Source organism: Dromiciops gliroides, chromosome 5 (genome assembly GCF_019393635.1).
Source record: "Dromiciops gliroides isolate mDroGli1 chromosome 5, mDroGli1.pri, whole genome shotgun sequence".
NCBI lineage: Eukaryota > Metazoa > Chordata > Mammalia > Microbiotheria > Microbiotheriidae > Dromiciops > Dromiciops gliroides.
Genome location: NC_057865.1, coordinates 182,832,476 through 182,858,366, shown reverse-complemented (window position 1 = coordinate 182,858,366; position 25,891 = coordinate 182,832,476). Strand labels below are relative to the sequence as shown.

General features: G+C 38.8%; 1 protein-coding gene across 36 annotated transcripts in view; it reads left to right on the top strand.

The window, feature by feature from the left end:
• Positions 1-266: 266 nt before the first annotated feature.
• The window catches only part of PLEKHA5 (pleckstrin homology domain containing A5), a 192,828-nt gene continuing 167,203 nt past the window's right edge, over positions 267-25,891 (top strand). For 10 of the 36 annotated variants that reach the window (XM_043965284.1, XM_043965297.1, XM_043965295.1 and 7 more), the window contains exons 1-3: positions 296-595; positions 775-854; positions 4,001-4,058. In XM_043965284.1, the coding sequence (XP_043821219.1) occupies positions 504-595; positions 775-854; positions 4,001-4,058 (230 nt within the window). In that variant the 5' untranslated portion in view covers positions 296-503. Of the gene's footprint in view, positions 596-774; positions 855-4,000; positions 4,059-25,891 lie in introns of those variants that run through there. The other 26 variants (XM_043965283.1, XM_043965298.1, XM_043965292.1 and 23 more) reach the window with 10 other exon arrangements.

The window sequence follows — 25,891 nt, the reverse complement described above, 5'->3', positions numbered from 1 at the left end:
TGTTCTCTTTCCAATCACCAGAGCTAGGAAGCCGAAGGGCAGAGCCCGGGACTCAGGATCCAGGCTGGAGCTTTTATTTTTTTTCTTTCCCCCAATAGATCCCGGAACGTTCCGAGTGGGAGGGAGTAGGTGTGGACAAGCTGGGGGCGCGGCTGCTGGGCTTGTGCCCCTCCCCCGGAAAGGGCCGGGGGGTGGGTGGACAGGAGGGCCCCGGCGCTAGACACGAGACGTCAGGGGGCGGTGACTCGCCCCTGCCCGGGGTCCGGGCTCCGCCGCAGCCCAGCCCCAGCTGGAGCGCCGGCCCCGCTCCGGGGCGGGGTGCTCGAGGAGGAGGAGGAGCGGGAGGGGGCGGCGTGCCGGGGGCGCGCCTCGTGGCCGTGCTCGCTCCCTCTGGGTCTCCCTCCCTCCTTTCCCCTTCCTTCCCTCCCTCGCCTGCGCTACGGGCCGCAGGAGAAGGAGGAGGAGGCGGTGGCGGCGGCGGCGGCAGCAGCTCGGGATCAGACATGGCGGCGGATCTGAACCTGGAGTGGATCTGCTCCTTGCCCCCGACCTGGACTTACGGGATCACCAAAGGCGGCCGCGTGTTTTTCATCAAGTAAAGAGCCCGGGCAGGCTAGAGGAGGCGGGGGAGAGGGTGGGCATGGGAGGGGAAACGGGGGGGAAGTGGGGGTGGGCTAGAGAGGAAGAGGAGGTTAAGAGAGGAGGGGGGAGACAGGAGAACGAGCGCCCCCCTTACTGCCCCCCTCACTTTCCCGTCTGTCTCCCTTCCTGCAGCGAGGAGGCGAAGAGCACCACCTGGCTGCACCCCGTCACGGGAGAGGCCGTAGTCACCGGGCATCGGAGACAGAGCCCAGGTAACCGTTCAGTTCTGACCCCCTTCCCCCCCTCCACTTCCCCAGCCCAGGCTGCGTGTGCGTGTGTATGTGTGTTGTCCGTGTGTGTATGTGTGTGTCCGCGCGTGTACCTGTGCATATGCATCTATGTCTCCTTTTCCCGTCCCGCGCCTCCCAGGAAGCCGTACCCCAATCTTTTCCCGGTCCCCGCCCCGGGTTTATTAAGCCACCTGCACGGGAGCTGCGGCCACTCCCCCACGAGGAGGCTAGGTCCGGTGAGAGCCCCCACCCCCATACAGTTAGAGGGGCAACCCAGGAGGTGCCCCGAACTTGGTGTGTGCATCTCTTGGCCCAGCGCCACCCGATTATCTGTCCATTCTTAGGATCTGAAACCCCTTAAGCATCTCCCCAACCTCCACACACACTCAAATCTCTTCTAACTGCTGCCCCCTATCCTCTTGTCAATGCTAGGAAATGAAATCCTCCTTTAGACCTTTCCTTAACCCTGCCTGGACCCCTGCCCTCCACCCCGCCTTGGTGCCCAGCATCCCTCACGGAGCTCGAATAGTTCTGAAGCCCCACTTAACCTAGAACCCTGGCCCTGCGTCTTGCAAACAACTACCCATATCCCTTGGGTCCCCTGCCTTCTGGGTCCTTCTCACTCATTCTCAGACCAACATTTTAATAAGTCCTTTCTGTGCCTCTTAACCTAGGGAATGGGTTCATACTCCTCGCCTCCCATGCTGTTGTTATATCATCTGCTTTTTAAAGGTGGAATTTATACATAGGTGATTGCAGATAAGAGGGGGAGGAGAGGAATTAAGGGAGGTTGTGCTTTTTTCTGCGACAGAATAGCTGAAAAAAGCTTGCCCGTTTCTCTCCTACCTCTGCTGTTGCCTCCTCCTCCCAGGAGTGAGCCTCTGAGCTGGAGGAGGATTTTTGCAAGCTGCAGATGCTGGAGATCTAGATTGAAATTCCCCAACAGTGGCACAGAGGTAGCAGATATTCCCCTGGAGACTCAGCAGTGCAAGTGGGCAAGTGTCCGCTTTGGGGGTTGGGGGGTGGGGAGGGGTGGCCCAGAGAGGGAGCTCAGGGATATATGTCCATGGCAGTGGTTTGTTTAAATACGGAGTGTAAATTGAATGGGAGAACTGTAGCAAAAAATGCTGCTTCAGCCTTCCTTTGTCATTCTTTGTTTACATTAGTGAAACTTGTTTGTCTTAGAAAATGTTGCATGTTTTCTTTCTGGCTCCATAAGAGAGTTCCAAAAGCTTGAACTGTGTGTGGTGTAGGTGGGATTTAATTCGCCTTCCTCCTTCACTAGTTTTTTATTAGTTCTCATTATTTGAAATAAGTCGCCAAGAAGACCGTTTAAGAGATGTGATAGTGTTCAGTTTAGTGACTAATCTCTAAATTTGCAGTAAGGTGGAGGAGGAAGAGAGTGGAGGAATGGGAAAGTTAGTAACAGGCATGATGAGGTTGAATTTTTAGGGTTCTCTGACTAATATACCTAAGACCCTGCTGGCCTATGACTTCAGTGACTTGTCATTGTCTTTCAGCATACACATATCAGTTTTCTGCCTCTGCCTTTTTGGATATTAATAAATTCATTTAATAAAACACAATTTAGTATGATTATTTAAAGGAGAAGCACTGAAATAAGGTGGAATTTTTGTTTTGATTATTCTATTAATTGAGCAGGCATTTATTAAATAACTACTATATGTCAGGTGATGGGGATGTCAAGACAAAGACAAAAACAGACCCTGAACTCAAGAGGTTTACATGTTATTAGTGGGAAGCAACATATATGTGGAAAAGTAAATTCAAAATACATTGAAGATATATATGGACTGATTTTGTGATATATATATATATATATATATATATATATATATATGGGGAAGGTGTGCTAAAACTGGATGAAATCTGGAAAAGCCTTTTTTGGAAGGCAGATCTTAGCTGAGAAGCTAGGGGTTCTAAAAGCTAAGGGTAAGAAGGAAAAGTAATTTGGCATGGAGGGAGGTCTACAAAGATAACAAAGTAATAGTTGAAATGCTATGTACAGAGAATAGCAAATAGGAATAGAGTATGTATGGGGGCAGAGATGTGTGTAAAGATTGTCTGGTCCCCTCCTTGTCCTATCTGTTCAGCAGATCTGACATTGTTCATGTGTAGAGAAAAATCTGTTCCCTTTCTGTTGGGATCCACCTTAATTTTTTTCTCATGTGTCTTTTTCCTTTATTTGCTTTAGACTCAAATCAGTCTGTTATGTCAAGAAGGGATTCTAATCAAAACTTAACCAATTATTATTAACAAATAACATGTAATATATACATAATGTTACCATAGTTTGCCTGACATATGTAAAGGTATATTAGGAATGTCTTCATCTCAGAACTCCACATCTCTGGAAAAGTCAAAAACAGTTACTATTATATGCTTTTAAATTTATTGTGTCATTTCTTTATCTTTAAATATAGTACTCAAAAGTTCTTTCTTTTATTTAAAAGAGTACTTAAGGGTATGTCCTAAATAAGAAAAGTGGAGATTGATATAGTGTGGCATGTAGGATTTGGTGGGAAACTTTTTTCTAAACCATTCTTAAAAATATATCTAAGGCTCGTACTGTTTAGGTGAATCCCTTCTCTGTCATTCCCTTTAATACCTAAATCTAAAAGAATAATTGTTTCAGGTAATTAGCTTTGATCCTGTTTTCTAGTTGAATGAGGCAGATGCAATACCTTGTTTAAACTAATAAGTAAATTAATAGCCTGATTATATATACACAATCTGTTGTGTATCTGATGATGGACTGTGTGTCATGAGAGGACCAGCCTAGTTAAGTTTGAAGAAGCTAGTTAGCAGAAGTTTGGCCATTAGGTGATGAATATTTTTGGCCACAGTAGCTCATGAAGACAAACTACAAAGGCATGGATGGGTTGTGATCAGCATCATTGTACTTAATTAATGAAACTCAAAATTTTGAAGTATTGAAGAATGGGCAAATAATAACAAGAATGTTCTCCTTGATGTTCATTATCAGTTAAACATCTTTCCAGCTTAGAAATACATTTAACAAGGAAGAAAAGCTGATCATGAAGACTAATATTGACCTGAATTTTTTTTTCCTAACAAATTGCATTAATTTTGTGTATGCATTTTAGATTTGCCTACTGGTTGGGAAGAAGCATATACGTTTGAAGGAGCAAGATATTATATAAAGTAAGTTGTTTATGTTCTGACACTTCATATTGGTGTTTTGATTGTCATTAATGTATTTTATCATATGTTTAGATTCATAAAAAGATAGTATTTTTAGTTCATTCTGTATCATATATTCTATTGGAATTTGAACAAAGCAAGACTGTTGAGGTGTTCTGTAAAATCACCTGACTAGTTTTTATTGGGTTGCAAATGTGGCAGTTGAAATGTTCTTTTCAGCAGCCAGATAGAAAAAAATATGAATATTTCATCCATCTAAATGTAATCTATTGCATTTAGAACTTTGGTATTTGTTATTTGGTTCTGTAGATATCATTGAGGACACATGTATCTGTGAGAATGGATCATTCATCCCACAAATAATGCATCCCCTGCAGCCCCCCTTCTATGTTTGTTTGTTTAAATTAAAGCAAAAATGATCCATTTGAATTTATTTCCCAAGCTTCTTGTGAAGGTAATGAGGAGCAGTGAACAGGCTCAGTAAGAAGGAAAAGGTAGTATGAGGGGTGGCATGATATATTTCAGTAGTGTCAAACTCACAGAAAAAGGGAGTACTATACCTTCCCTTTGGACCTTAGAAAACCACATGTTAACATTATTTTTGCTCTATTATATGTTGATTTATTTTGTTAAATATTTTCCAGTTACATTTTTTTGTGGGGGGTAATGAGAGTTAAGTGACTTACCCAGGGTCACACAGCTAGTAAGTGTCAAGTGTCTGAAGCCAGATTTGAATTCAGGTCCTCCTGAATCCAGGGCTGGTGCTATCCACTTCACCACCTAGCTTTCCCCCTCCAGTTACATTTAAATCTCTTTCCTCTGGATAGAGGGCCACCCTCTGATTCTGAGATGACCTGGGTTCCAGTCCTTTCTCAGACACATACTAGCTGTTTGACCTTGGGCAAAGTTACTTAATTATCAAACCTTCCTTAACTTGAATTACTATAATTTAGCCTCTCAAAGCCTCAGGCACCTCTGTAAGACTAAGTTATAGAAAAGGTGTTGATTTGTGTGGTGAGGTGCAATGCGGAGTTTCCTATTCCAATGAATCATCTTTCTGGACCAAAAAACCCTTCATAACCCAGTGAATGGGACTATCTGGATATTTCACAAAATTGAATGATTGAGAATTGTTTGCTTTTTTGATGTTTTATTTATTTAAATAAAGGATAGAATTAGGAAAGGTGAGTAGTCTTGCCATTAAAACCAATTGGTAAAACAAACCAACAAAAAACCACAGTTGGTCCAGATGTAATTCTTTCCCTTAATCTTTCAACTAATTTTAGTTCATCATGAACTTTATTCTTTTTGTACCATAACTTGGCACATATGGAGAGCTTTTATTACTTTCAAGTATCTTGGAACTTTTCAAAACATAATTATGTATAGGTGTCAGATGGCATCTATTATGTGAATTCTTAAGAATGCTTGCTTTTGTTGGAGTGGGTGGGAATAAGATGAAAGATGAAGTAAGGTAGAAAGCAGGTTGATAAATTGGTTGTGCTTTGAAATGTTCTCTCCTTTCACAAATTCAGGGAAATAGTATTACAAATGAATTCATGGTGGGGGAAGATAGCCCATCATTATTGACTCAAGAAGTAATACTAGTAAAAGGAGTGCACAGTTTCTATATTGTCTCCTAGTGCTGGTTTCAGGTAATGTTAAAATGAGTGTGTTGACATGGAAAGGATTGCTGAATTTCTTTTGTGTACTATTTTTCAGTGAGGGTCTTGATATGTCCAGGGAAAAAATACATTATTTTCCAGGAGAAGGTTAAATGGTAGAAATCACTTGGATTGTAAGATCGGACATTTGGTTCTGGAGGGAACTTCAAACATCATGTAGTTCACCTGTTTCATTTTATGAATGAGGAAACTGAAAGCCAGGATTCGAACTTGGTTTCTCTGCTTCTGTATAGGAAGAAAAAAATAGAAGCAGCATTGATTAAGCACCTACTCTGTGCCAGGCACTGTACAAATACTATCTCATTTGATCCTCACATCAACTCTGGAAAATTGTACAATATATTGTATTGTTATTATCCCCATTTTGCAGTTGAGAAAACTGAAGCAGGCTGATAAGTTTAAGTGACAGCTAGTAAGTGTGTGAGGCTGAAGTTGAACTCAGGTTCACCTACTTGAAATTTTAAAGAATGGTGGTTATACTAGAACTCCCAGCATATTATTTTAATGTTCTTAAACATTTATATTTTAAAATAGCTATATGAAAATATAAGGCAATGTAATTGAATAGATATATTTAGAAAATTTTAGTATTTTAAGTTGGCAATTTACTCTCTGAAGCCCTTTGAAAAGATGCATTTTGGTATAGTAGAAAGAGGAATCAGTCAAGGCCCAAATTAAAATCTTGGCCTGTGATGCTTGCTGTATTTCCATAGGCAAGTCATTTCCCCCTTTTGAGGCTGTTTCTGTATCTGTAAAATGGTTATGATAATATCTGCAGTATCAACTTCATATTATTCTTTCTGATTTCAGATAAGACATTGTGTGTAAGATGTTTTTGAAAGCTTACTCTTTGAATTCTCAGTTGTGTGCTTTGTATTGTTTTTTTTAATTTCTGGACTGTCTCAAAAATACAAAAATGATAGGCTGTTATTGGTCTGGGTTAGAGTTTGCCTGACATGAGCTAGTAAGAATGTATTGCTGAAGTCTTGCAAATCTAATCAGGTGAACTCTAAAATGAAAAGAAAGGGGGGAAAAACCCACCATAACTGAAGTTAGAAAAATGCAGCAGTTTAGAATAGCCAAAGAAGCACGTAGATATTCAGAAGTGAAAAAAATCCAAAAGGAAGCCATTAAGATGACTGTGGCTTTCGATATACAAATACACAGGCATGAGCAACCACTTAGATAGTCAGAGGCACAGACATGGGTAGGCACATTTAAGGACTAGGACTGCTACTTTGGATAGTTGACAGACAGAGAAAAAGCAGAGATGCTTCTGAAGGAGGAGAGATGCAAAAAATGTCATCAGAGAAATAAATGTATGTTGAACAGAAAGAGGGTGTTCATGGAGTGGGAGTGGGATAACTGGACAACTTGGACACTGTTGTGATCCTACAGTGTCAAGAGAACATTAGAAAGGCCCCCAGAATATTTAGTGGGGGCCTGAACAAGGCTATGGGAGGATATGGACTAGAGTCATCATAACAGATAGGTAGACTGAAATGATTTGTAGTCTGCATTGTTGGAGAGAATACCCATATTGATGATTCACTGGAATATTGGAGAATTTTTCTCTGCCAAGAAGAAGGTTCTTGGGTTTAGAAATGACAAAATAACAGTGGCTAATGGGAAGCTGATACTTAAACTGAGGAGATAGTAAGAAAGCATAAGGTTGTCCTTGATAAATTCAAATCATCAGACCTCAATTATCTACATTTGAGGGTACTGAAGGAACTGGTAGATTTGACTACCAAGCCACTGTATGTGATCTTTGAAAGACGGAAAGGTAAGAGAGAATTGGAGAAGGATAAATGCCCTGATTTTTTTTTTTTTAATTAAAGGGGAGAAAATGGCATAAGCCACAGTGAGCTTAACTTCAATTTCTGGTAAACTTCTAAGATGTAGTGATAGTCAGTAAACCTTGAAAAATGGAATTAGTGATTCATTCTGATTGAACAAATAATAAGTTCAAGGCACATGGCTACCAAAAGCCAGCGTGGCTTCGTCAGGAACAGATGATGCCATCCTAAATCTATTCCTTTTTTTTTTTTAATGGAGTTAGAAGATAGAAGATAGTCAAAGCAACATTGCGAAGGTACTATTCCCATTTTACAAATGAGACTGAGGATCACTGATTAAATCCCTCACCCAGAATCACACATGGCTTTTTCTGTGGTGCCATATTGACTCTGGGGTGTGTGTGTGTGTGTGTGTTTGAGGCAATTGGAGTTAAGTGACTTGCCCAGGGTCACACAGCTAGTATCAAGTGTCTGAGGCCGGATTTGAACTCAGGTCCTCCTGACTCCAGGGCTGGTGCTTTAGCCACTGTGCCACCTAGCTGCCCCATTTTGGGGGGGGGGGGGAGAGCAACCATACTGACTCTTGATATTCTCTAGATGAAGTTTTCTTACATGGACCTGTGATCTCATCAATTAAGGAGTTCCCCCAGTGGTATAGGCTGCAACTTGTCATTACCTGCCTATCCTGTGTCCATTCTTTCAAAATTTATTATACAGGGTGTCCATTCAACTTGTTGGAAGCCCTCTTCACTTTCTCTCAGTATTGCTGGGTCCCAGAAGAGTACTCTGTCTCCCCACAATCTTTTGTTTTGCCATACAATTAGCCCATCTTCTCTCATACAACACCATGATGACATCTTGTTCTTCAGATTTCCATCTTGGTTAAATGTTGCAGCCTGTTCACACACACCATGCACCACCTGTATATAGTTTACTTGGATTTTTTAGAAGAGAATTGTGTTACTCTCATGGATAAGAAATTTGAGCTGAATGATAGTTCAGTTAGGTGGATTTGACAGTAGTTGAATTCTCAGTCTGAAAAAGAAGTCAGTAAAGGATTAATGTCAAGTTTTAAAGAAGTTTAGAATAAAGTGATAATTGTGGACAACCTATAACATAAATCTTTCATTTTAGAGTTTCACCAAAGAAAAGTTAGCGCTTAAAAATTTATGCCTTCTCTTAAAGATAAATATTTAATTCTTTATTTCCTTCTCAGAGAATAATTACATATGAAGTCTCCAAATCTATTCATTCTATTTTGATTTTACTATACAATTTAGCTTCCATTTACATGAATTAGTTCCCCCTCACAATGGAGTACCATTTACCTTTAATTTCTCTGATGTGCCATAACAGTTTTTATTATCAGAGAGTATTGCAACTCATGGTGTATCGCTTTAAATGTTCTCTATTCTTACTCTCGGTCATATGACTTGGCTTAAATTATAGAAGCTAATCCATCATGTTTGAAATTAACAGAGCATTTGGAAATACTGCTTACATATAAAAAAGATTGCTTATTCATCCTCTAATGACTGGTCATTGAATGTGTCACGATGTGTCATTGAATCTCCTTTTGTGCATCATGGCTTTGACATAGTTAGAGTCCCAAAAAAATCTCAAAAGTACTCTCAGAAGTTATAATGAACAACAGTTTGTAGGATAAGTTGGCATCGTGCAAACTATTTAATTGAACATTAATATGGATGCTTTTTTAGCATAAGGTGAATTGTATAAAGTTTCATCCCAATAGAACTACACTGAAATATAACTATGATTTCATGTTTAGATTTCAAACTACATTGTCACTACTATTAAAGATGATCAAGTGTTTTAGGAAAGATTAATATGATGGTATATAACCATTTGCATTTATATAGCACTTTATATTTACTTGGGATGCTTTTAGATATATTGCTTTATTAGGTTTAATGAGATAATTAGTCCTTGATTTCCCATCTAGTTGGGGAAAGATAGGGCATATAAATATATTAGCCAATTTGGATTTCTTTTAAAGTCATGTACAAAAGGATAGATAGAAGGACAGGTAATAGAAAACAAATACAAGATTGTTAAAGGAATCCATAGTGAATATTGAGAAAAAGAGGCAGTAATCAACAAAAATCAACATGGTTTTATCAAAACAGGTTTTACTATACTGACCTGATTTCATTTTCTAACAGGGTTACTAAACTGTAGTATATTTGTATGTGTATATGTGTGTGTGTATATATGTGTGTATGTATATGTATATGTATATATATATACACATACACATATATACATACTCAGGAAAAAAAATTATAGATACAGTTTGCCTAGCTTTTAGAAAAACATTTTCTAAACTTGACCTTGATTGAGTGGTTATGCCTCAAGAATACTCAGTAAAGGCTTGATGTTAGTTTGGAAAGAGGTTTTTAGTAGTGTCACAGTGATCTGTGTTCGGCCTCATGCTGTTTCTTTAACATTTTATCAGTGACTTAAGTAAAGATGTACTTGGATAGATAGCCTGCTTTTCAGATTTACATATGACTGGGTGGGGGGAGGTGTTAGCCAATTATATTAGATGAGAGGATATGAAAAGACCTTGCTTGACAGGTTAGAATGTTGGACCACTTTAATAAAGAATAACAAAAGGGGCAGCTAGGTGGCGCAGTGGATAGAACACCGGCCCTGGAGTCAGGAGTACCTGAGTTCAAATCTGGCCTCAGACACTTAACACTTACTAGCTGTGTGACCCTGGGCAAGTCACTTAACCCCAATTGCCTCACTTAAAAAAAAAAAAGAATAACAAAACCTTAGACTTAGGTTTTTAAAAAAATCAGTGTTATCAATGCAATCCAGGGGAGATGTAAGTAGTTTACAGGCAAAAGATTGGGGAATTTTAGTGGACTGTAAGCTTATGAGTCAAAGACATCCTGGCAGTCAAAAGAATTAATATTCCTCAAAGAATGAGTATTTGTTAAGAGCTAACTGTGCCAGGCACTGTGAACACAAAGAAAAGCAAAAAACAATGTCCTTTCCCACAGGAAATTTATATTCTAATGGGAGATACAACATGTAAATAACTACATATAACATACATGCAGAGTAAAGAGAAGATTATCCCAGAAGCAGGGCTCTAGCATTGGGAAAACTAGGAAAGTCTTCCTACAGAAAGTGGGATTTTTAACCAAATCTTGAAGGAAGCCAAGGAAACAAGTCGAAGTGGAGGAAGAGTGTTCCAGCCATTGGGGACTAGCCAGGACAAAGGCCTGGAAGTGGAGTTTGGTGACTGGGGGACAGCAAGTAGGTCAGTGTAGTTGAATCATAGAGTACATTAAGAAAATCACTTTGGCAACCAGTTGGAGGATGGCTTGGAAGTAGGGAGAGGCTTAAGGCAGGGAGACCAATTGGAAGGCAGTTGCCTTAAGTTAGAGGTGATGATCTCCTAGCTAGTGAGTATGACTGGAGAAGCGATCATAGTCCTGCTTTTCTTTGGTCATACTATATATGTTTATTGTCTAGGTAAAAGGACATTGACAAATTAGCCAGTTTCCAGAGGAAGGTGACCAACATTGGAAGCGGTACCATAAGAATAGTTTAAAGGATCTTGGAATGTGTAGCATGGAGATAACTTAGGAGGGGCATAATGTCTGTTTTGAAGTAAGGGCTGTTTATCATTCAAGAAGTAATATTAGGAGGCTCAGGTTTGGACTTTTTGCCCCCTCGGAATTTGGATCTACAATTCGAAGGCTTGCGTTTTTTTGGTGTAGGGGGAGCCGATTTAGGTTTGCATTAAGGAAAAACTTCCTAATATAGCTAACCAGCAATGTAACTGGGCCCTCTTTGGAGGTAATGGGGTTCCCTCCTTTGAAGAGAGGACTGGATGATCACTTATCAATGATTCCTTGGTCAGATGGAGATTAAATTAGAAGTAACTTTTCCCTCTGTGAGGTTCCTTAGCACTTTCCATATAATTATAGCTAGCTAGTATTTACATAGCGCTTTAAGGTTTGCAAAGTGCTTTATTTGTTTTATTTGATCTTCACAACATCTTTGGGGGATGGGTGCTATTATTATCCTTATTTTATAGATGAGGAAACTGAGTCTAGGAGAGGTAGAATGACTCACCCCAGGTCACAATGTCTGCAGTCACGTTTGAACTAAGGTATCCCTGACTCCCAGTCCAGTAACTAACCATTGTATCATGCAGCTGCTGCATACTTAGTGCCACTTGATAGGTACTCAATATACATTGAATTTAGGTACAAATAGATATTAAAAAACATTAGAGAAAATGCTCCATAGATATTTAAAATGCTTTCTTTGCGGTTTTAGAAAAAGGCAATTCTAGGAAAAAGTAAAGTTTTTACTGTTTAGAAAAACTGGTGCAGTGGGAAAAGCATAGGATTTGGAGTCAGAGGGACCTCCCTGGGTTTAATCTAAGCATTACTCTGAGTGTCACTTTCCACACCTGTTAAATGAAATTGAATTAAATGACCTCTGAGGTCATTCAAAATCTAACTCTATGATCCTGTGTACTTCTTGTTCATAGGTAACTTTTAAATATATGCAAAACTAAAAGTTGTGGTTGTATTTTACATCAGAGATGCATTTCATTTCTCATTTGTTTTTGCTGACCCAGAAAGGTTTAATGTCTTATTTTAGAGCCTTTAAAAATGCATATTTTCTTAATTCTAAAGTCCTCAGTGTTAGGGATGGTAATTTTCCTCTAGTTTAATGTAGAATGTATTTCATTTCACCAATAATATTTAATATCCAGGTAATGGGAGCAAAAAATGAAGCTATAGTATATCTGTATTATATAAGTACAAATAAGTTTATTTGTAGCATTACAAAGAGCAGCAACGTGCATATTTAAGTTAGATAAAAGATATTTATCTTATAACAAGATGATCATTTTAATTACTAGGAGCTGAAAAGATGATATAGTAATAAGGCCATTAATAAGATTTTATAGAATGGAAGTTTACAAATCCCCTCCAAAATGTTTTGTCTTAATCAACTCTTATTGATCAGTTACTATGCTGGGTGCCAGGGATGTTGATGTCTTTAAGGAATTTGCTTAAAAGGAAGTTCCACTAAATCAGGAATCTGTGATCTTTCTTGATTCCTAAATGCCAACAGTGGAGTTAAGTAAAAATGGAGCTATAGGTCAGAGAATATGAGTAAAAGGGAAGGGAAAAACAAAGGGAGTGAGAGTATGGGAATAAAATGAGAAAAAGCTTTAAATATTGGCAATGGGGAGGAGTAGAGTGCTGCTACAATTTAAACTAGCTATTCAAAAGGATTCTGAGTAATTTTTGTTGCTCATTAGATGATATTTTGTCATAAATTTGGAAGACTTTTCAAGTCACATAAAACAATTGGGGTGTGTCTTTGTTATATCAGAAGTTCTAGCTCATTTCAAGGGGGAGAACAGACAAACTTGCTTAACTAGTCATACAGGATTTCCTATACCTCTTTTGATTTTGAGATTAAGCAGAAATACTTCTTTAATTTTGGATTGTTCTGAGATGTCAAATTCCAGATTAATGAAGCTCTTTTCTGTAGCTATGGAAGGCTCCTTGCCAATTATTTCTGTGATGATAAATATTTATAATTAAATGCCTACTGTTTTACTATGTGCAAGCATGGTGCTGTGTTCTGAGACCTAAGATCAAAAGGAGGGGGGAGGCCTGCCCCTAAAGTGTTTATATTCTTTTAGTTCATACAACATATACACAGAAGAATTCAAGGTAACTTGAGGAAAGGAACAAAGCATTAGATAAATTGGGGAGCTGGGAAAGGCTTGATAGCTAGTTGTTTCCTCAGTAGCTTTCAAGAAAGATAAGATTTCTGATAGCAGAGGGGATTGCATTCTAGGTAAAGGAGACTGCTTGAGTGGATGCATGGAGTTGAAAGACAGAAGCATTTTTATAAGAAACAAAATAAATATGGGAAGAAAAGCAATGGGGTGGGGTCAGAGAGGCAGTACTGGGAATGTGAAGGGCTTCAAATGCCAAAGGAATTTGCACTTGATCCTGGAGGCGGTATTCAGCAATTGGAGTTTTTTGAATAGGAGTGACATGGTCATTTCATGGTCAGAACCATACTTTGGGAACATCACTTTGGCAGGTGTGTTGGGAGGAGAAAATTCGAGACAAGGAGACCAACTAGGAAGTTACAGCAGTTGTTGAGGTGAGGTGATCAGGGCATGAACTAAGGAGACAGGTGTGGAAAATGCGAGTAGAAATGACAAGATGTGGAATTGATTGGATGTATGGGGGAAGGGACAGTGAGGAGTCAGTGTGTTCATGAGGTTCCTGAGGTGAGTGAGATTGTAAAGAAAGTTGAACTGCTTTTAAATGCTATCTTTCCCCCTCTGCTCTTTAACCTTAACCCTATTTATACAGTCTTGTCTTGTCAGAGGTCTTCACATTTCAGGATGTGTCTTTTCTGACTGTTTCACTTCAAATATTCGTTTGCCCAACTTCTGCCCTTGTTGGTTTGTTTGCTTCTTCAATCCAACTAATCCATGGAGGCTGCAGTTTATAGATTCTGGATCTAGAACCTGGATCTGCATTGCTCACTGTCTGTAACTCCCAGTTAAGCTCTTATTCTTTTAATTTTTTTAAAATTTAATTTGTACAAGTTTTTATTGGTCTTTTTTATATCACAAAAATTTTTCCCAGTATTGCTGTCCCTTCCCTCTCCAATATAACTTACATTGCTTTTTAGTAGGTGCCTTGATCTCTGGTACAACTTTAGACATTACCATCAAAGAAATCTTCATGTCAGTCAAAAACTTTAAGTGGTTTCTCATTTCCTGTTGAATAAAATTCTAACTCATTAACCTTCCACAGTCTTGTTTTTACTTACCTTTCTAGTCTTATTTCACTCTACTTCCCTCTTTTGTTGTCTAGTTGTTTCAGTTGTGTCAGACTCTTGGTGAGTCCTCATGTAGACATGAGGCCATGAGTTTAGCTGGTTCCCATTTTGTCTCATGAATTTATGGTTGTCTCTACTAGTGTTCTTCTTAATCCATTGTAGTTACTCTCTGTTATCTAACTGGATGTATATATATGTAAAAAGATTTCTTACTCTTTTTTAGTTTGATTAGGATTACAAGACTCCAGGCACATAACATTTTCCTCCAGCCCTTATTAGTTGCACTCCATCCCTTGCTGAGATTCTATCATTTGTATATTTCAGGTCTTGGACTAAAATTCCAAAACCCATTCTTAGATCCAATTATAAACAGCTAACTGAAGTTCTTGCCTTTACTTTGCAGCAGAGATTAAAAAACACTACCTCTAAGGTCTTCAAGTTCAAGTGCAAAACTACCTAATTTTTCGCCAGGCTATTTAGATTCTTTCTGGTAGTTTCCTTTGTTCCCTCCACTCCCCAAGAATGGATAGTGGGCTTTACTCCTATTCTTTTAATTGTTTTTTACTTGTATTACAGTTCTTTGGGTCCATGCCTTATTCTGCACTTCTAAACTGTGCCTTCCCTGAGGGAAGGGATTAATGCTTTTGCTTCCTCTCCTTCTCTTCCCTCCCTTCGCAAACCCATTGTAAACACAATCCTTGGGAATTCTAATCTTTTAATGTTATGTTGTATTAACATACTTAAACCCATTGTAAACACAATCCTTGGGAATTCTAATCTTTTAATGTTATGTTGTATTAACATACTTTTATATAAAAAATTAATATAACGTGTCACTGAGGCACAGAAGTGCAAAAGCTCCTTTTCCCAAGGATGGAAAACATTTGCTTCTTGGGAAGATAACTTTCTTTGAAAAGAAATGAGTAATCTCTTAATTATCTTGTCTTTTTATAGCTGTTACTGCCTCCTGACAGTAATATTATGCAGACCTCTCTTTGGAACTTGGTGCTTAATTGACTTTTGGGTCAAAAGGGTTAGAAAGGAGGCTTTTTTGGATGACTTTCACATTCACACCCCTCCTACTCCCCTTTCTGGGATGAGAATGAATCAGCAATTGAATTCCTAGCTAGTTACTGAAACTGGGGTTTTCACTTGACATTATTACGTTGTGTAAGCATTTCAATTTGGTAGGTGGCTTTATTTTCACCACATCAGGTAATGTGAAGGTCAAAGACATTTATAAAGGAAATCACATTTTTAGACTGAGTACAAAAATACCCTATAATTCTTGTATAAGTTTTTCAAGTTCAAAAAACAGATAACTTGTTCTGTCCTTGCCATTCTACTGGTGCTTGTGCCCCTTCTATTCTCAGAGACAGCTGGTAGAGCAGTGGATAAAGCACTGGACCTAGAATCAGGAACACTGGAGTTCAAATCCAGCCTCAGACATTTACTAGCTATGTGACCTTGGGTAAGTCACTTAGCCTGTTTGCCTCAGTTACCTTAACTGTAAAATTGGAACAATAATAGCACCTACTTCACAAAGTTGTTGTGAGAATCAAATTGGGGGGGGGGGATTAGATTAAAAATGCTTAGTGCAGTGCCTGGCACAAAGTAGGCACTATATAAATGCTCATTCACCTCCCTCTCCCAATACACTGATATCCTCTATGTAATTGTGAACAAATGATAACATGCTTTTGTGTGCTGTGAATGATAGTGCAGTACAGTGAATGTGATTCTTTATTAAAATCGGCGGGGGCGGGGGGGGGTGACATTAAAAAATAAGCTTTGGGGGCAGCTAGATGGCGCAGTGGATAGAGCACTGGCCGTGGATTCAGGAGTACCTGAGTTCAAATCTGGCCTCAGACACTTGACACTTACTAGCTATGTGACCCTGGGCAAGTCACTTGACCCCAAGTGCCTCACTTTAAAAAAAAAAAAAGCTCTGGCCAGTGCCAGGATGGCAGAGTGAAGAAGGAACCCTCTGGAACTCTCCCAAATTTCCCCTCCAAACCAACATAAAATTGCCTCTGGGTCATTCCAGGAGCAGGGAAGCAGGCTACCAGCCCAGCAGGAAAGATCTGTCTTACATGGGTGGAAGGGAAGTGAGGTCCAAGAGCAGCAGTAGTAGTTTCTGGGCTCATAGCAGGGAGCCTGAAGCAGGGCTCTGAGCCTGGGACAAAGCACCAGTGAGGCCCCACCCTCCTATAAACCAGAAGCTCCCTGGAAAAGTGAACAGGCTGGGCAGCATAGTAAGGACCCATAGCTAGCACAGACCACCAGGGAGGCTTTGACCTCACTGTTGACCAACAGTGAAGCCTTGCCCAAGACTAGCACCCTTTGACCTCCCAGCAGAAAGACTCTTTCTGGAGCAAACCAGCAGCAAGGGGCTCCAACCCTCAGCAGATCTGCAACAAAATACCCCTCCAGACCCTGCTAGCAGAGGGAATCAGTTACCATAGCAGCCCAGCAGTAGGACCCCCACACTTGGGCACATTGGTAACAAAATTACTCCTCTAGGGTCTGCTAACAGAAAGGCCCTGCTAACAGAGCAACTCAGCACCAGGAAACCACCCCTGGAAAAGGCCAGCCTACACCCAGGGGAGGCCAAAAGGGAGGACTAATCCCCCAATACCAATCAGAAGGGAAGCTTACTCTACAGAGAAAGCAAGTGCCTAAATCCTGAAGCCCAGTGAGACCCAGAGTCTCAACACAAAAACTTGGGACAGTGCAGGGATGGAGACAAACTCTCATAAAAGCATCAAGGCGGGCAGCTAGGTGGCGCAGTGGATAAGGTACCAGCTTTGGATTCAGGAGGACCTGAGTTCAAACCCAGCCTCAGACACTTACTAGCTGTGTGACTCTGGGCAAGTCACTTAACCCCCATTGCCCTGGGGGAAAAAAAAAGCATCAAGGCACAACAATGGGCAACCCCCCCCCCCCCCCAAAGCTTGACTACTGACAGTTTATGGTGATAGGGAAAATCAAGGCATAAACATAGAGGAGTATAATATAAACAAAATGACTACAGGTGAAGTTTAAAAGAAAAATGTAAATTGGCCTCAGGCTCAAAAAGAATTCCTAGAAGAGCTTAAAAAGGACTTTAAAAAGCAAATTAGAGAAGCAGAAAAAAAAATTAGAGAAAGAAATAAAAATGGTGCAATAATTAAAAAAATACAAAAATTTGCTGAGAAAACCCAAGATGATTCTAAAAAAGAAAATTTAAATTTAGATCAATCAAAAAATTAAAAGTAATCAAAATGTTAAAAATTATGAGTTTTGGGGCAGCTAGGTGGCACAGTGGATAAAGCACCTGCCCTGGATTCAGGAGTACCTGAGTTCAAATCTGGCTTCAGACACTTGACACTAGCTTTGTGACCCTGGGCAAGTCACTTAACCCTCATTGCCTCACCCTCCCTCCCAAAAAATTATGAGTTTCAAAAATTTCAGAACATTCTTTTGGGGAAAAGTTATCAATTTCATTTATAATTTTGTAATGCTTCTTTTAGGTTGCAGATAATTGTAGACAGAAATACACTTGATATCCAAATTATGGTACTGATTCAGTAGTTAAAATTATTATTTTCATTGAGATAATGTCAATAGATGTTTTACTTTTTATTTCTTTACTCTGGTGCTGTTATCCCTATTTCAGTGGAGAAAACTGAGGCAAACAGGTTAAGTTTCTTGCCCAGAGTTACAAGTAAATGACACTGGGTTTGAATTTAGTTCTTCCTGACTCCAGGTCATTTTAAATACTTTTTTTTTAATGACTTTTTTTTTTTTTTTGGTGAGGCAATGAGGATTAAGTGACTTGCCCAGGGTCACACAGCTAGTAAGTGTCAAGTGTCTGAGGCTGGATTTGAACTCATGTCCTCCAGAATCCAAGGCCAGTGCTTTATCCACTGCGCCACCTAGCTGCCCCCTAAATACTTTTTTTAAATGAGCATTTCCATATACAAAGTAGAATATAAAAAGAAGATCTTATATGAAATTGAATCTGGTAGAGCAGTGAATAGTATTGGATTAATCAGGAACACAAATTCTAACCCTTCCCCTGACCTCTTCTTAGTTCAATTTCCTCACCTGTAAAATGGGACTAAATAATAGTACCTATTTCACAGGGCTGTTTTGAAGAATGACATATATAAAATGTTTTGTAAATTTTAAAGTGCTATATAAATGCTAAATGGTAGCTATTGCTACTCCATACTGCTTTGTTTTTAAAAAAAAAAGTATATAATAACTTTAACCTGTTACTTTGAAAGCTGTCCTGTGCTTCCTGTGTTTCCTTCTGACTTTTTTTTTTTTTTAGTGAGGCAGTGGGGGTTAAGTCACTTGCCCAGGGTCACACAGCTAGTAAGTGTTAAGTGTCTGAGGCCGGATTTGAACTCAGGTACTCCTGACTCTAGGGCCGGTGCTCTATCCACTGTGCCATCTAGCTGCCCCTTCCTTCTGACTTTTTATTCTCTTTTGTGTATTTAGAAACTGTTACAATGGGTGTTTCTTATTAATGGTGTCACTTTAGTCCTCAATCCCCACCCTACCCTCAACCCTATTAAAAAATCAAGCACAACAAACCCACACAGTGGCCATGTCTGAAAATGTATGTCTCTTTCTTCCTTTTTTTTTTTTTTTTTTGCGGGGCAAAGAGGGTTAAATTACTTGCCCAGGGGGCAGCTAGGTGGTGCAGTGGATAAAGCACAAGCCCCACCATAGCCCCGGAAAAAAAAAGAAAGAAAGAAAGAAAAGTGACTTGCCCAGGGTCACACAGCTAGTAAGTGTCAAGTGTCTGAGGCTGGATTTGAGCTCAGGTCCTCCTGAATCCTGGGCTGGTGCTTTATCCACTGCACCACCTAGCTGTCCCTTGTATGTCTCTTTCTTTACCATAAATCTATCAACTGTCAATAAGTATAGGGTCTACTAGAGATGTGCTTGCTTATTACCTTTATTAGATCTTTCAAAAGTTGTTTCTTTTCTTTTTGTTCTACAGATTGTTCTGATTCTGCGTACTTCACTTAGCATCAGTTCATATGATTCTTTCTAGGATTCTCTGAAATTATGTCTTTTGTTATTTCTTAAAGTAAAGATATTAATGTTCTGAAGACACTTGTTTCTTTCTCCCCTCCCCCATTAAAATGTTAGCAATGCACCATCAATAATGCCTTGCCAAATGTTCAAAAATTTTACCTTGTCAGGTTCCTCTTGACTCTTGTATTTCTAATTTAAAATTCCTAATTGGCTCTGATCTTAAAATAAGAAATGCTTGAAGGTCCTCTATTCCATTAAATCTCCTTTTTTTTTCCTCTGTAGGATTATACTCTTTTGCTAGGTAAACTATTCTTGGTTGTGAGGCATCATTGAATTTTTTGCCTTCTGAAATATTAGATATCAGTATCTTTCATCTAGGGTGGAAGCTGTGAGGTTTTGTGTGGTCCTAACTGTGGTTTCTTCATATCTGAATGACTTCTTTCTAGTTGCTCAAAGTATTTTGTTTCTTTGATATGAAAACTCTACATTTGGGCTGTAAGGTTCCCGTGACTTCGTTTTATGGTTTCTTTCAGGGAGTGATTGTTGAGTCTTCCTATTTTCACATAATATCTCTGGACACTTTGCATTTATGATTTATTGAAATGGTTTTCTGATTTTTTTAATGTTACGATTTTTAGGGAGTCTAATTATTCAATTATGCTTCCTTGACCTAATTTCCTGGTCTGTTATGCTAAAACAAGATTTTCTTAACATATTTCAGTCTTTTGATTTTGTTCTAATATTTTGTTTCAAGGAGTTACTGATTTTTGCTTGATCTATTTAAATTTTTTTCCTCCATTTTTCTATGGTTTATTTCATTTTATAAATTTCTTCTAGATGTCTATGTAATCTTTGTGGAAAATAGCTTTTTTCCCTTTGATTCTATGCTTGTAGTTTTGGGGTAGATATGCTTTCCAGCATTCTGCTTTTTAGTATTTTTTCCCCTACTGTTCCCCTTTCCCCTCCTTCCCTTTTTTCCCCACTCCTCTGCATAGTGCAACCCCCCCTGCCCCCTCCCCCCAAAAAAAAGAGAGAGAAAAAGAAAACCAGATGTCTGGAATTTTGTAATTTCATTCATCCTCTTTGCATTTTAACCAAATGTTAAAAAACTAGGTGAGAATTTGTAACAAGAAGTCCCAGGAGCTGTGGAGGCAGACATACCTCATTCATTGCTGTTTGTACTACTAAATAAACTGTGGATTCAGTGACAAAGCGTAAACTCTCCCATCATTCTAATTCCTCCCATTGCCCTTACAATTTAAATAAAATATTACCATTTTATAATGAGGTGTTTTGATGTAAACTGTCTTGGATGAGATCCATAATTGGATTCTACTCTGTAGAGGACAGAATTAGTGAAACTCCAATGTATTTTTATGATAGTTAAGACAAAATGAAAACTAGGCTGTAACATTAAAATGAAAGGTAACAACCTTCATTGCTACTGTCATTAATATATCCTTGTTGAAACATATGTTCATAGAGTAATGTATAACATGAAGTTGAGGGTCTTTCTATCTGTTAGTGTAAACAATAACAAGAAAATTCTTACTTTAAACTGTCCTCTGAATATTATTAGGCTATTTGGCATTTTCCAGTTTTTGAGCTTGAGGTATAACTTATTCATCTGTTACATTTTTCCTTTCCTTTCCTTTTCTTTTTTTTGCAGGGCAATGGGGGTTAAGTGACTTGCCCAGGGTCACACAGCTAGTAAGTGTCAACTGTCTGAGGCCGGATTTGAACTCAGGTCCTCCTGAATCCAGGGCCAGTGCCTTATCCACTACACCACCTAGCTGCCCCCACTTTTTTTCTAATGTACTCAGAATTTTGATTCTGTTCATAAGCATATTTTATGTCTTTGATTTGGGTACTTTAAATTATCACCCTTTTCAAAGAGCACGTATTTAGGACCTCAGAAAAAATACAGGTAACTCTCCTCTTCAAACTAGAAAGAGAATGGAGTTATTAGTATGTGTTTGAAAAGCTGTTATTCAGTAATGTGATATGTAGGTAAATACACATGTGTAGATTTCTTGAAAAGAGGTTATTTGAATCCTGAAAAATATTGACCTTGAAAGAAATAGAATGCTTATTAGATGCTGTGCAGAGAATCAAGATGATAGAGGAGAAAGTGCTCAGATTGGAACCCATCAGTATGAATTCAGACTTTATCTATGTGTATGATCATGGGCCAGTCACTTCATCTCCTCTTCTTCCAAGTTTGTTGTTAGGGAAATGTTTGGAAGCTTTAAAGCAGTACATAAATGTGAATTATGATGTAAATGCTGCCTTTAAATTACCTGATTTCAAATCTGACCTCAGACACTTAATAGCTCTGTGATTCTGGGCAAGTCACTTAACCTATCTGCCTCAGTTTCCTCAACTGTAAAATAAAAATAACAACAGCCCCCACCTCACACAGCTATTGTGAAAATCAAATGAGATAATATTTCTAAAAAGTACTTATCATAGGGCCTGGTACATAGCAGGTACCATATAAATGATTATTCCCTTCCTTCTCCCTTCCCCACTTTTAATTACACCATCAAATTATGCCTCTCTCCTATCTTTTAGGGTAGATTATAGAAACATTCTACTATATAAATGTTTGGTACTCAGTTATTTCCGCAGACTTCTAGGGTTTACTATTATGAATTTATGTTATCCCTTATTTTCAAGTAGAAATATGAAAGTATGGAAGGAAACCTCTTCCCCTTCTCCCCCCTGCTCTCCAGCTAGTCTCTTTTCCATGCCAAACATTCTTGGTCCTTCAGGTAGTCCTCTTAGAGCAGGTTATTCCCTTTATTATTATTCCCTTTACTATCCTGATCTCAATTATCTGGACATTCTCCATTTAGTCATTGTCCTTCCTAGCCTGTCATCTAGACAAAGATCGTCTGACCAAGGCAGAAAATAGCTGACTGTTACCTCTCTTTTATGGCCAGACCCTGTGCCTTTCTTTCTTTTTTCTTTTTTGTAAGGCAATGGGGGTTAAGTGACTTGCCCAGGGTCACACAGCTAGTAAGTGTCAAGTGTCTGAGGCCGGATCCGAACCCAGGTACTCCTGAATCCAGGGCCAGTGCTTTAACCACTGCGCCATCTAGCTGCCCCCCCCCCCCCCCCCCCGTGCCTTTCTTAATGCAACTTTAATTAAACTTTTTTGACCTTGTAGGAGGGTTAAGTGACTTGCCCAGAGTCACACAGCTAGAAAGTGTCAAGTGTCTTGAGGCCAGATTTGAACTCAGGTATTCCTGAATCCAGGGCTGGTGCTTTTATCCACTGCACCACCTAGCTGCCCCCTTCCATATTATTTTAATGGTGAGTTTACTTCTGTCCCTTATTAAACAGTGGCCCAGTATTTTAGCTGTTCTTCAGTGTGTTGCATAACCCAGCATTGTCCTCTGCAAATAATAGCTGACCTTTAGATATCACTTTAAGATTCTTGACCAGATACAGGCTGTACCAAAGACTTAGTGTAGTTTTAATCTTGAGCTTATGGTCAATCATCTTAAAAGTGCTATCTAAAAGCTTTAATAGCTTAATCGCTTAAACTGTACTAAGACTTTTGGAATACTCTATATTATCTCATTTGATCCTTGCAGCAACACTGTGAGTTAGGTGCTATTACTGTCTTCACTTTATATATGAGAAAATTGAAGCTAGAGAAAGTGTGACTTGCGCAGGGTCACACAGCTAGTAAATGTCTGAGGCTGGCTTCCAGACTAGGTTTTTCTGACTCCCCATCCAGCAATGTGTCTACTTTACATGCCATGTTTGCTGTTATCAATATCAGTGTTAGAAGATGCTAACACCACAGATCCCAAAGTAATTTTGACAAACCCCCTCCTCAAGTTGCCATTCGTTCTCTAGAAAAAAAAAAATTTTTTCTCTGCCTCTAAAATGTTTAGAAATTTCTACTTTCAGTCCTAGACTTCTTGAAAAATGGATTTGTTAAATGCTTTATTATCGAGGAAAAGGCTATAATCACAGTATAATATTATAGACCTGTAATTGGAAAGGACTTTGGAGGCTGTATAGTCTAACCCCCTAATTTTTTAGATGAAGAAACTGAGTGCCAGGGAGGTTAACTTGCCAAAGGTCATACAGTAGAGGGAAGAATTGGAATCCAGAGCCAGATCTTCCATATTATTATTTTCCCCTCAGCTCTTTTGTAAATAAGTTTTTCCTTCTTTGTGCGGTTTCTTGATAATAAAGAATGAAATGTTCTGAAACAAAACTCTGGAATGCCATTCATTATTTTAATATTTGAGGTAATTATTTACCTGAATAAGAATAAGAATATCTATTTCCCAGAATATTTATAAAATTTGTACTATATGTAATTTACTGTGCTAAGGAGATCCTAAAGCTACAAAGATGAAATAAGACACAACTCCTCTATCCAAGGTGTAGAGAGGAATTCAACAAATATACATGGGTTTATAATAGAACTTATAATGTAATAACAACATATAACTGATTAGATTACATTAACAGATATTACAATAATTTATAATATGCTGTCATTTTTACAAAACACTTTCTTCACAACCCTGGGAAGTAAGCAATCCTTCCTTTGATCATTGTCATGAGGATTTCTTTGAGCCATACAGATCATAATCTATCCATGTTTGCTGATTCTATGTGCTTCTTGAAGTTCATGTACTCCCAGAAATCTAACATTTTTCTGGTAGGAGGTGCCCACTCAATGTGCTGGTGACCTTCCACTAGATTTTTTTATGTTGTATAGTTACCAGTGGAGCATGGAGTTTGTCAATCAGTTACCCTTGCTCTTGGTGGTACATTACTGGACCACCATTTTGAGCCATATATCTTTATGCTCCTTTTTCACAATTATTTTACAGCTAAACTTAATTTTTACTATGAAGCTAATAATCATCAACAAACATGAACATTTCAGTATATAAAGAACAAAAGAGAATTGTTGGTTCTCTTTGTTGGTTTAAAAATTGGTTTTTAAAGTATATTAAATTTAACATATTAACAAAATCACCAAGATGCTCTTTTCTTTTTCTTTTTAAAAATATTTTTGGTTGGGCAATGAGGGTTAAGTGACTTGCCCAAGGTCACACAGCTAGTAAGTGTCAAGTGCCTGGGGTTAGATTTGAACTCAGGTCCTCCCACATCCAGGGCCAGTGCTCTATCCACTGCGCCACCTAGTTGTCCCCAAGATGCTCTTTTCTTTACATCTTATATCTAATTGCCTTGTCCACCATCTCCCACACTACCTTATAACAAGTAAACAGAATCAAATAAAACAACGTCAATTCATTATCTGTCTGAAAGTACAATTTGATACCTTAAGTCCATCATGTCTGTCAAGAGGTGTGTGACACACTTTGTCATTTGTTCTTGAAATCATGATGGCATTAATCAAAGTTCTATAGTCTCTCAGGTTTGTTTTTCCTTCATTATAGTAGTCTTATAAATTGTTCTCTTCACTTGCATTGTTCATACAAGTTTTTACAATTTTTTCAAAATTTAATAGATTTGGCATTTCTTAGAGTGCAGCAATATTTCATGATGATGTGCTGCCATATATAAAGTGCTGCTATAAATATAGGTCCTTCCTTATATCTTTTCTTTTGGGGAGTGAACTGAAGGATGTATTCCTAGTAGTGGAATCGCTGGGTCAAAACATATGCATAATTTTGTGCTTTAGGTATAGTTTGAAATTGATTTTCAGAATTATTGAGACATTTTATACTTTCACTCACAGAATATAAGTGTGACTCTCCTCCCACAACCATTCCAAGAATTGCCTTTTTGTCTTTACCAGTCCGATGGGTGTGAGGTTGAATCCCAGAGTTGTTTTAATTTGCATTTCTCTTATTAGTGATTTGGGGCATTTTTAAAAATAAGGTTGTTGATAGCTTGGATTTCTTCCCTTGAGAAATGTTTCTTGCTATGTCTTGACTGCTTATATGTTGGGAAGTAGCTCTTACCTATTTGTATCAATTTCCTACATATCTTGGAGGGGCAGCTAGGTGGCACAGGGGATAGAGCACTGGTCCTGAAGTTGGGAGGATCTGAGTTCAAATCCTACCTCAGACATTTACTAGCTGTGTGACCCTTGGCAAGTCACTGAATTCCAATTGCCTCAAACATCCAGGGCCATCTCCAGTTGTCCTGATCTATATCTTGCCACTGGATCCAGATGTCTCTGGAGGAGAGAGTGACCTTGTACTTGTACAGCCCTCCCTCACTTAAATCCAATTCACTGCAAGTCATGACGTCACCCTGATGTCATGGTCCTCCTTGAGAACAAAAAACAAGCAACAACATCATGGATATTGTACCTGTCAAGGAAACTTGCAACAGATGTTATTTCCCTTTTATTTTAACTAGATTGATGATTTTTTTCAGTTTCTTTGTATCTCCATGATTAAACTGTTCCCTGGCATGTAGGTAGGCACTTTAG